At 39.2% G+C, this 12,689-nt stretch overlaps 1 protein-coding gene across 7 annotated transcripts in view; it reads left to right on the top strand.

The window, feature by feature from the left end:
- Positions 1-12,689, top strand: part of PHF8 (PHD finger protein 8) — a 99,837-nt gene that overhangs the window by 70,433 nt on the left and 16,715 nt on the right. For all 7 annotated transcript variants that reach the window (XM_044234304.1, XM_044234306.1, XM_044234309.1 and 4 more), the window contains one exon: positions 10,841-10,936. In XM_044234304.1, the coding sequence (XP_044090239.1) occupies positions 10,841-10,936 (96 nt within the window). The remainder of the gene's footprint in view (positions 1-10,840; positions 10,937-12,689) is intronic.

The raw sequence follows: 12,689 nt of genomic DNA on the forward strand, positions 1-12,689 counted from the left end.
TCCATTACCTTGTCTTCCGAATTGCTGATCCATTCTCCTGCCTCCTCTAATCTATAATTGATTCCTTCTAGTGTTTTTTTATTTCAGTTATTGAGTTCTTCATGTCTCACTGGTTCTTTTTTATATTTTCTGTTTGTTGACGGCCTCACTGAGATTCTCCACTCTTTTCTCAAGTCCAGTGAGTATTTTTATGACCATTACATTGCATTTTCTATCAGGAATATTAATTATTTTCATTTCATTTAGCTCTTTTGCTGTGGCTTTGTCTTGTTCCCTCATTTGATACATATTCCTCTGTCTTCTCATTTTGTCTGACTGTCTTTGTTTCTGTGTATTAGGAAATAAGGCTACAGCTCCTGATCTTGAAAATAGTGGCCTTTTGAAGAAGAGATCTTAGAGTGCCATGTAGCACAATGCCCCCTGTTCACCAGAACCAGGCAATTGGCGTCCGGAGGGGTATCTCCTGTGTTGGTGCATGTGCCCTACTGTTGTAGTTAATCTGTGTTTGCTTTCAGTCCAGTTGGTTGCAGTAGCCCTCTCTGCCTACTTTGGGTGGGCACAAGGGCACAGTTTGGTTCCTGTGATGTTAAAGGGCCTGTCTGGAGTTGCTACAAGCTTGTAGTTGGGTGGTATCAGTAGTTAGACACTTGCTTGCCCTCAGCCCATCTGCTGGGGCTGCAGTCACATTGACCTGCATGGCAGTCTTCTTATGTTGTACTCTGGAAGGCTTTCATTGGTTGGCGGGGCTGACGGACCAGATGCCTGCCTCCATTCCAGGACTGATGGGCAGAGCACTATCTCTGTGCTGCCAGTTATAAGGTTTGGGTGCTGGTATTGAGGGCATTCTGATGTGTTTGGTTATCTTCCCTTCTCCCCAGGGCAGTAGTTACTTTGAAGTGGCACTCTTCCCTGCTGGGGTTGCTTGCAGGGTATGTTGGGACAGGAGTAGTTTTGGAGGGAAGCCTGCTTCCTGATTTGGGCAGGTTGGATGGGCTGAGTGGCAGGAGAGCATGGGGTTAAGGCACATGGTGCTAGCAAGATAGGTGGACAGTGTTTGTACTGGTTTCCACAAGTGGCCTCTCTAGGCTGGGGATTGGGGAAGAGAAATGGTGCCCACCGGCAGTTTTGTTCTTGGAGAGGTCTCCTAAAAACCCGTGCCCCTCCAGCATAAGTTCTGCGATTAGTAAATAAATCTTCAGTATACCCCAGGTGCTTTTCAGATTGCTGTTTCTCTGCTTTATCTTGGCTGGGTTATTTGTAACACTGGCCCATAAAGGGCTGGGACCCAGTTCCTTGTTGTTCCCCAGCTTACCAGGTTCCAAGCCTTCTCTAGGATCTAAGCCTGTTGATTTTTAAAGCACCCAGGGATAAACCCTGCTAATTGAAAAACTCTTGACATGAAGCCCCATTTGTTTTCAAAACCAAATGTTATGGAAATTTGTCTTCCCAGCGTGGGTCTTCTGTGCCTGGGGTGCCTAGAGTGGGGTCTCATCCTCTCACTTCTTTGTGCTTGTATTGTCCCCTTGTGTTTAAGGTTAGTTTTGTTTCCATCCCTCCTACCCTTTTCAGTGTGGCCTCCTGTCTATAATGAACCTTGTAACGTCTGTTCTGCCAGTCTTTGTGTCATTTTCAGGGTAAGTGGCTGTTATCTGGAACAGAGTGAGCTCAGGAACTTCCTACTCCTCCATCTTTCAACTTTTGCCCATTTTTTAATTGTTTTTTCTTTTTTACTTAAATGTTGAGCTTTGAAAATTCTTTATATAGTCTGAGTTCAGGTCTCTTGTCAGATACATATTATTTTCTACTAGTCTGAGCTTCTCTCATTCTTAACACTTCCTTTCTTAAAGCAAGCACTTTCATTTTCCAAAAAGTCTCATGTATCAATTTTATCTTTTAATGATTATGCTTTTTGTGTCTCATTTAACAATTCTTTATGTAAACTCAGGTCATAACAGTTTTCCTGTTTTACATTTCTAACCATGACATAGTTTGGCTAAAGTTTTTCATAAGGTATGTTTAGGTTGAGGTTTACCCTTTTTTTGGCATATGGATGTCTATTTGTTCCAAGACCATTTGTTGAAAAGACTCTTTCTTTTCCCCATTGACTTACATTTACATCTTCGTAAAAAATCAAATGGCCATATTGGTGTGGATCTGTTTCTGGATTGTTTTATTTTTTTTTCATTGATGTATGTATCTATCTCTTTGCCAGTACCTCAGTGTCTTGATTACTGTAGCTTCATAGCAATTCTTAAGATCAGTTAGTATGAGTTCTTCAATTTTGCCTTTCCATGTAAATTTTAGAATTGATTTGTCTGAATCCACAAAAAATTTCTACTGGGATTTTGATTGGAATTGTGTTTAAATGTATACATCAATCTGGGGAGAATTGGCATCTTTATTTTTTGTTGAGGTAAAATTCACAAAACATGTAGTTTAACCATTTTAAAGTGTACAATTCAGTGGCACTTAATGCATTTTCTAAGACATTTTTTTTTCACCCCTGGAAAAACTCCCTATATCCATTAAGTGATTATTACCCATGCCTCCCTCTCCTCCTTGTTTTCTGGTAACCTCTAATCTGCTTTTTGTCTGTGTGAATTTGCCCATTATAGATGTTTCATATAAGAGTAATCATGCAATATGTGACCTTTTGTGTCTGACTTCTCTTCTTTAGCATAATGTTTTCAAGGTTCATATAAGTTGTAGCATATATTAGTATGTTGTTCCATTTTATGGGTAAATATTATTTCATTGTATGGATATGCCACAATTTGTTTATCTGTTCATCTGCTTATGGGCATTTGGGTTATTTCCATCTTTTGGCCATTATGAATAATGCTGCATTTGCATCTGTTTCTGTGTGGACATGTTTTCATTCATTCTGGGCATTTACCTATGAGACACATTGCTGGGTCGTATGGTAATTCTGTGTTTAACTCTTTGAGAAATCATCAGACTGTTTCTACAATAACTTCAAGACAGTTGTCATCTTAGATATTGAGTGTTTTATGTGTATGTTATTCCCTTTGTGTTTAGTCTTTTTAAAATATCTTTTATCAGTATTTTATGGATTTTACATGCAGATCCTGCACATGTTTTGTTAGATTTATCCCAGAGTTCTGTATTTTTTGGAGATCTGAATGGTACCTTTTTTAACTTTTGGTTTCTGATTGTTTTATGATAGGATACATAAATGTGTTTGGTTTTGTATGTTGACCTTGTATCCTGCAACCTTGGTATATTCACTTATTCTAGGAGCTTTTAAAATATATTCTTGGGATTTTTTGTATAGATGATCATGTCCTGTGCAAACATGGACAATTTTATTCATTTCATTCTAATCTGTAAGTCTTTTTATTTCTTCTTGCCTTTTTGTTCTGGCTAGGACTTTCAGCAAAATGGGGTGAGAGTGAACACCCTGACCTCTTTCCAATCTAAGGAGGAAAGCATTCGGTTTTTTCACTCTTACGATGTTAGCTGTAGGTTATCAGATTAAGGAAGTTCATTTTTATTACTATTTTGCTAAGGGTTTGTTTATGAGTGGGTGTTCAATTTTGTCCAGTGTTTTTTTCTAACAATGGGTGTGGTCACATGGTTTTTCTTCTTTTGTCTGTCAGTATGGTAGGTTATATTGATTGATTTTCAAATATTGAACCAGACTTAAAATTATAGTATAGACCTTAGATATTATTCTTTTTATATATTACTGGATTTATTTACTAGAATTTCACTGAGGAATTTTGTGTCTATGTTTATGATGGATATTGGTCTGTAATTTTTTCTTTTGCTCCCTGACTTTAGTTTTGGTGTCAGGGCAGTGCTGGCCTCAAAGAATGAGGTAGGAAGTATTCCCTTCTCTTCTGTTTTGTAGAAGCAGTTTTGTAGAATTAGCAGTTCTTTTTTTTTTTTTTTTTTTTTCGAATGTTTGGTAGAATTTGTGAGTGAAACTACCTGGGCCTAGAGATTTCTTTTTCAGGTTTTAACTATGGTTTTATTTTCCTTAGTAGGTATAGGATTATTCAGGTTATCTGTTTCTCCTTGGGTGAGTTTTGATAGTTTGTGTCATTCAAGGAATTGATGCATTTCAGCTAAGTTGTAGAATTTATGGGTGCAGAGTTGTTTGTAGTATACTCCTTATTATCCTTTTAATGTCTATGATGTCTTTAGCATATCTCTCTTTTTGTTCTTGATATTAGTGATTTGTGTCTTGTCTTTTTTCTTTGTCCTTCTTGCTGGCATTTTATCAATTTAATGAATCTTCTCAAAAGACTTGCTTATGGTTTTATTTAATATTTACCACCATGTTTTATCACTCAGGGTTTAGTCTGTGTTGATAATTTTGCTTTGTGAACTTGAGAAGAATGTGTATTCTACTAGTGTTGGGTTGAGTGTTCTATAAATTTCAATTAGATCAAGTTGATTGATGGTTATGTCTTCTTGTCATTATGTTAGTATGTTATTTCCTATCCCAGGTAATTTTCCTTGGTGTAAAGTTACTTAATAGTCAATCCAGCTTTCTTAAATTAATGTTGGTATGGTATATCTTTTTATATCCTCATTGATTTATTTGTTCATTTATTCATTCATTAATTTATATTTATCATGGCCCAGAACTCAGTCTGTGTCATTCATCTTTGGTTCCCAAGTGATACTCGATTCACATTCACACAGAATAAAGAGGGGAGAAAAGCTTGAATCTGTTCTCAGTGCTATTCACTGAAATAATTTAGAATAAGATGAGGCCTCATTTCTCTCAACTAATCCAAGAGGAAACTGGTATTCACTATTTGAAAAAAAGAAAGGAAAATAAGCTTCTAAGATTGAACTGACTCATTCAGTGGAGGTCAGGAAACACCTATATACCTCACTTTTCAGCGGGAAAATGCAGATGGATACAACCACATAAAAATTCTGACTTTGGTGCTTGCGGGGAGGTGGTAGGACCAGGCCGGTGCAGTCTGGTGAGAGGAACATTAATTGTGAAATCTTACTGTGGAACATGTAGCCCAGACAGTGTCTTCCACAAATCCATCAGGAGATAAGTATGCCAATATTCCTGTAGGGGTCCTTGAGGCCCATCCCTTGGGGGAAGGAGAAGTCAAGGATGGTAAATGTTAGCACAGTCAGAAATAATGAGCTAGATTTACACACAGAAACCTACAGATCTCAGATGTAGCACTGAATAAGAAACTAAGAAACAATGACATTTTGACAAATTAAAAATGCACACAATGCTAGATATTTTTCAGGGGAAATTTAAGTGACTGTTCTATCCTTTTATTTTTAACTACCTGTATGGTTTTATTTAATGTGGGGTTTTTTGTGTCCAGCATTTAGTTGAATCTTACGTTTTTTAGAAAAAATCCTTATTGATAATCTATTTTTAGGCCATTTACATTTAATGTAACTAATGATATGTTCAGATAAAGGCTTACCATTCTATTATGTCATTTATATTTGTTTCCTCTGCTTTTTGTTTCTCTCTTTCTCATTTCTCCCCCTCATTGGAATTGTTTAAATAAACTTTAATGTTGGATTTTAATTAATTGAGTTAAAATTTTACTATTTTTCTTTGTATAACACCAGTTTTTTTTAGTTTATTTTTAAAGATTTTATTTATTTATTTGAGATTGAGAGAGAGAGAGAGAGAGCACAAGCAGGGAGGAGGGGCAGAGGAAGAAGCAAACTCCCCGCTGAGCAGGGATCCTGGTGTGGGACTCAGTCCCAGGACCCTGAGGTCATGACCTGAGCTGAAGGTGGATACTGTAACTGACTGAACCATCCAGGTACCCCTGTATAACATCAGTTTTTAAAGAGACTGTCCTGTCCCCATAGGATAGTTTTGGTACCCTTGTCAAAAATCAGTTGACTAGGGGTGCCTGGGTAACTCAGTTGGTTAAGCATCCTACTCTTGATTTCACCTCAGATCATGACATCAGAGTCGTGCGATCAAACCCTTCATTGGGCTCTGCACTGTGCTTGGAGCCTGATTAAGATTCCCACTCTCTCTCTTTCTCTGCCCTTTTCTCCCCACCCCTCTGCAGACATAGGCTCTCTTTCTCTTGCTCTCTCTCTAAAAAAAAATAATCAGTTGACTATAGATGTAGGGTTTTTTTTCTGGACTCTCAGTTCTATTCCACTGATCTGTATGTTTATCTTTATGCCAGTACTACAAGGTATGGATCATTATAGCTTTGTAGTAAGTTTTAAAATTGGGAAATGGAATCCTCCAACTTTGTTCTTTTTCAAGATTGTTTTGCTATTCTGGGTTCCATTAGAATTTTAGGGTCAGCTTTTCTGTATTTGCAAAAAATGCCATTGGTATTTTAATAGGAATTGCATTGAATTTATAGAATGCTTTGGGTATTCTTGCTATCTTAACAATAGTAAGACATCCAGTCAGTGAACATAGGCTGGTTTTCCATTTATTTAGGGCTTTAATTTCAATAATGTTTTGTGGTTTTCAGTATATTATTCCCATACTTCCTTGGTTAAAATTTATTCTTACTTGCTTAATTCTTCTTGAGGCTATTGTAAATGGAATTGTTTTCTTAGTATTCTTTACAGATTGTTCTTTGCTAGTGTATAGAAATACAACTGAGTTTTAAAAAGATTTTATTTATTTTTTGTCAGAGAGAGAGCAAGCACAAGCAGAGGGAGAAGCAGGCTTCCTGCTGAGCCAGGAGCCCAATGCAGGACTTGATCCCAGGACTGAGATCATGACCTGAGTGAAAGGCAGACACTTAACTGACTGAGCCACCCAAGCATCCTGAAATACGACTGATTTTTACATTGATCTCATATCCTGCAACTTTACTGATTTTTATTATTAGCTCTAATAGTTTTTTGAAGATTCTTTAGGATTTTCTGTACATAGAATAAGATCATCTGCAAATAGAGTTTTATTTCTTCCTTTCCAATTTGGATGCCTTTTATTTCTTTTTCTTGCCTAGTTGTTCTGGATAGAATTTTCTAGTACATTGTTGAATAGTCGTGGTGAAAGTAGGCATATTTGCCTCATTCTTGATCTTCAGGGAAAGCTTTTATTCTTTCACTTTTTTTCCTATTTTTTTAAGATTTTATTTATTTATTTATTTCACAGACAGAGATCACAAGTAGGCAGAGAGGCAGGCAGAGAGGGGGGAAGCAGGCTCCCTGCTGAGCAGAGAGCCCGATGTGGGGCTCGATCCCAGGACCCTGGGATCATGACCTGAGCCGAAGGCAGAGGCTTTAACCCACTGAGCCACCCAGGCGCCCCTTTCACTTCTTTTTTTTTTAAGATTTTATTTATTTAGGAGGCCTGAGTGACTCAGTTGTTAAGTGTCTGCCTTCAGCTCAAGTCATGATCCCAGGGTCCTGGGATCGAGCCCCACATTGGGCAGCCTGCTCACTGGGAAGCCTGCTGCTCCCTCTCCTATTCCCCCTGCTTGTATTCTCTCTCTCACTGTCTCTTCTTTAAGAAGATTTTATTTCTTTAACAGAGAGCACAAGTGGGGGTCACAGCAGAGGGAGCGGAAGAAGCAGCCCCTTCGCCCCCCCCCCCCCCCCGCCCCACGCTGAGCAGGGAGCTGGACGCGGACTCTATCCCAGGACCCAGGGATTGTGACCTGAGCTGAAGGCAGACATTTAACCCACTAAACCACCCAGGCACCCCTAGTCTTTAACTTTTTTTTTTTTTTCTTTCTTGCTTACTCAATTTTATTTATTTATTTATTTAGATTTATTTTCAGCGTAACAGTATTCATTGTTTTTGCACCACACCCAGTGCTCTGTGCAATCCATGCCCTCTCCGATACCCACCACCTGGTTCCCCCAACCTCCCACCCCCCGCTTTAAGTATGATTTTAGCTGTGGGTTTTCATAAGTGCCTGTTACTATATTGAAGAAGTACCCTTTTCTAGTTTTCTGAATGTTTTTATCTTGAGGAGGTGATGGGTTTAGTCATTCTTTTTTTTTTTAAAGATTTATTTATTTATTGGACAGGCAGAGATCGCAAATAGGCAGAGAGGCAGGCAGAGAGAGAGGAGGAAGCAGGCTTCCCGCAGAGGAGAGAGCCCGATGTGGGGCTTGATCCCAGGACCCTAGGATCATGCCCGGAGCCGAAGGTAGAGGCTTTAATCCACTGAGCCACCCAGGCACCCCAGGTTTTGTCGTTCTTTACCTGCTTTGTAACTGAGTTACTCTCTAACATCCTTTCATTTCAGCCTGATGGACTCTATTCAGTATTTCTTAAAGGGCAGGTTTACTAATGACAAGCTCTCTTAGATTTTGTCTACTTGAGAATGTCTTAATTGGCCTTCATTTTTGAAGGACAGTTTTACCCAATATATTATTCTTGGTTGACAGTTGTTTATTTCAGTGTCTTAAATAGATCACCTAACTGCCCACTGGTCTCCTTTGTTTTTGATTAGAAATTGATTGTTAATCTTATTGTGGATCCTGTGAGATGACAAATTGCTTGTGTCTTGGTGCTTTCAAAATTCTTTTTATCTACTGACTGAATATAATGTAGCTCAGTGTGGATCTCTGAGTTTATCCTATTTGGAATTTATTGAGTTTTTTGATGTTTATCTTCATGTATTTCATAAAGTTTGGAAATTTTTTGGCTGTTCTCCTTCTGGGACTCCCATATGAATACATTGGTAAGCCTGTTAGCATCCCACAGGTCCCTTTGCCTCTGTTCATTTTTTCTTCTTTCTTTCTGCTCATCAGACTGGATAATTTTAATTGTGCTTTCTTCACATTCACTGATTATTTCTTCTCCCTGCTCAAAATCTGCTACTGAATCCCTGTAGTGAATTTTTCACAACCACATTGTACTTTTCAGCTCCAGAATTTCTATTTGGTTCCTTTTTATATTTTCTATCTCTGTATTGATACTCTGTTTTTTGTTGAAACATGCTTCTCTTTGATCACATAGGACCGTTGATTCAAAGTCCTTTGTATAGTAATTCCAATATCAGCTTCCTCATGGAGAGTTTTTTTTATCAATTTTTTTTCTGTGAGTAAAACACACTTGTTTCTTTGCATGCCTCATAAGATTTTCTGAAGCTGAGACATTTTGAATATTATATAATGTGGTAACGCTGGAAGTCATATTTTCCTCCCTCCCCAGAGTTTTCTGTTGTTGCTTACTGTGAACTACAATTATGTTTATTCAGTGACTTTCCAAAGGCTTTTTATAGACAGTGTCCTTTAGTATGTGGTCACTGAAGTATCTGTTCTGTAGCCTCAGTGGTCAACTGAGATTTCTTGATAGAAATTTACTTAAATGCCAAACTAAGCAGACTTTTTTGTTGTTGTTAAGCATTTTCCTTCTAAGTTTTTGATTGTATTCCAGAGTCCCCAAAATGTTTATTCTTACAGTTTTTGCTACCTCAACAGTTGCTGCAGTGGAGGGACAAATACTTGGAGCTCCTAACTCCGTTTGGGGGACATCACTCCTTTCTACCTTTACATTTTTAATATGTGTATCTTAACTTCTATTTTCTTTTAATGTCTACACTTACTTAAATCTCTCAATACTTACAACTTTTAAAGGCAGGTAGTATTATTTCAACTTTATGGGTGAAGATAGTGAAACCTAGAGAAGTTTTCCTAAGTCACAAAGCTAGTGGGTCAGTCCAGGATTTCAAAGTAACATCTGATCCCTAGACTCACGGTTTTTCTACCATACCATACTACTTTCCTTGAGATGGCAAACCCTTTCAGACCCAACAAAATAATATTAACAGCCACTGGGACTATTAAGGATGGGATCTTTCTCAAACAATTGTTACCAGCAGCTATTTCTTTTGAGGGACAATCAGTGACCCGTCTTTTTGATTCTTTCAAAGTCAGAAGGCAGGAGTTTTACCTCTTTGCTCAAGAAAAGAAGGCCTGAAAAATGAACTCATTTTCCTATAAAGAGGTCCTACTAGAAGGAAGTATGTGACTAGAATTCCTCTGATGAAGGATAATTCTAGAGAAATTTGAGTATGGTCATTTGGATGAGTAGAATCACTAGGAAGAAGTTTCACTCTCACTTGCTTCTCTTTCAGGTTTAGAAGCAGTAGACACAGAATTTGACTTCATCAGTAGGATCTATCTACATCATTATCCCATTAAATCCTATAGGTGTTACATTTGGATTGTGAGCAGAGTGTGATAAAACTGGATGTTTGTGTGTATGTGTATAGCTTGAGATACTTGTATATGTGTGTTTTGCCTTTCAGATCATTCAGTTGCAGTAATCTTGTTGTCAGTTCAGCCCAAGTGGTCTTTTTGTTCCCTTTGTGTGATAATGTGTATAGCATTTCTTTTTCCATTTCAGCCAACATTTATTGTGTACCTACTCTGCATTGTGTTAGGCTCCCTTAGTTAGTTTGAAATCAAGTAATACTTATCCGTGCCCTCACAGTAAGTTAGGGGTGACTTATTTACTTTTCAACTCTCAAATACTATATAATAAATAACTCCAGTAGAGGTATACCCAGGATACTCTGGAGAGTTGAGAAGCCATCTGAATCAGGTTAGAACAAGGAAGGCTTCTTAGGAAGTGAATCTAGAGCTGAGTTTTGCAAGGTCAGTAAAGTAATTCATGAGGTGACTCACTAAATGGATGTTGAGTGAGTGAATCAGAATTAGGTGATGCTTGGAGAAGGACATTTGCAGCAAAGGTACAAAAGTAGAAAGACATGAAAAGTATGTGGCATATTCAGGGATTCATGCATTTGAGTGTGGATTAAGTAAAGGGTCTACTGGTGGGGGAGTGGCAGGAGCTGAGGTGTAGGCATCATTCCGTCTTCACCCTTCTGGATGAAATATCAGTTTACCCTGCTTTTCCTTCTCATTGCAGTTTACCCTTCCCTGGAGTCTGATGATGATGACCCTGCTTTGAAATCTCGGCCCAAGAAAAAGAAGAATTCAGATGATGCTCCATGGAGTCCTAAAGGTGATCCAGTATTCTGTCCTTAAACTCTGTAGGTATGGTTTGGGGAAAATAGGCTGGGGGTAGTTGGGATACATAACATAAGAAGATATGATTCAGTCACTCATTTGTTTATTCAGCAAACATTTGTTGAGTACCACCTGTGTGCCAGGGTACTGTGTTAGGTGCTGGAGCAAAAATAGTGGATAAGACACATTTCATGCACTCAGCTCAGCAAAGTCAGAGGTGATGGAGCATGTTTCTTCTGATGTTATATGGCTTGAGGTGAAAAGAAGGCCTTGAGCAGATTCCACTTAGCACTCTGAGGCTTCTGAGAAGCTACCATCATCCCAGACCTTTGGTAATACTTTGCCAAATGAGGGAAATTCTGCTGACTGTTGAACTTCACAAGGCCCAAGGCTCCTTAGACTGTCACATGTACTGCCTGAGAGGCCAGCTCTGAGGAGGGAAGAAAGAATGATCATTGAGTTGAATGTGGAATTTAGAGTGTAATACAAGAATTTTATTCATCTCTCTGGTTGGGTGGTTTTCACATTGGAGGGCGTGTCCGTTAGCCTTTGCTGCTTATCAAACTACCCCAAACTTCGTGGCTTAGAACAATGACAGCTGATCATTTCTCATTATTCTGTAGGTTGGCTAAGCTATTGTTCTAGTCTGGACTGGCTTGGCCTGGGCTGGGTGGTCTAAACAGATCTTCAGGAGTCTAGACCTAATTTGGGGTGGCTAATGCCTCTCTCCATGTGGTTTCTCCTAGTCCACCAGGAAGCCAGCATAAACTTTTTCACAGGAAAGCAGAAACATGTCCATTAGCAAGAGAGGGAAAGCCCCAGTTTTCAAGCACTTTTCAAGCCTCTGCTGGTGTCATGTTTTCCATTGTCCCACTAGCCAAAGCAAGTTACATGGTCAAGCCTCAATTCCAGGGGTGGAGGTATGGATTACACCTCTCGAGAGAGGGAACTGCAGAGCTCTCCTCTGCATGTAGGGAGATGTGAGCAAGTTGAAAGCTACTACTGCAACAGTCTGCTGCAGAGGGTGCTGGTACCTCCATACCCATGGGTCCCCAGGATATCCCCTGCTGATTCCACCCATCCTATTTTTTTATTAACATATAATGTCTTATTTGCCCCAGGGTGGGTTCTATGAATCATCAGGCTTACACATTTCACCGCACTCACCATGGCACATATCTTCCACAATGTCCATAACCCAGCCACCCTATCCCTCCCCCACAACCCCCCAGCAATCCTCAGTTTGTTTCATGAGATTAAGAGTCTCTCATGGGGGCACCTAGGTGGCTCAGTCATTAAGCATCTGCCTTCAGCTCAGGCCATGATCCCAGTGTCCTGGGATCAAGCCCCACATTGGGCTTCCTGCTTGGTGGGAGGCCTGCTTCTCCCTGTCCCACTCCCCTTGCTTGTGTTCCCTCTCTGGTTGTTTCTCTCTGTTAAATAGATAAATAAAATCTTTTTAAAAAAAGAGTCTCTTATGGTTTGTCTCCCTCCTGATCCCATCTTTTTTCATTTGTTCCCTCCCTATCCCCCATGATCCCCGCACCCTGCCTCTCAAATTCCTCCTGTCAGAGAGATCATATGATAATTATCTTACTCTGATTGACTTATTTCGTTCAGCATAATACCCTCTAGTTCCATCCATGTCATTGCAAATGGCAAGATTTCATTTCTTTTGATGGCTGCATAGTATTCCATGACACACACACACACACACACACATATCTTCTTTATCCATTCATCTGTTG

This window comes from Neovison vison, chromosome X (assembly GCF_020171115.1).
Source record: "Neovison vison isolate M4711 chromosome X, ASM_NN_V1, whole genome shotgun sequence".
Classification (NCBI taxonomy): Eukaryota; Metazoa; Chordata; class Mammalia; order Carnivora; family Mustelidae; genus Neogale; species Neogale vison.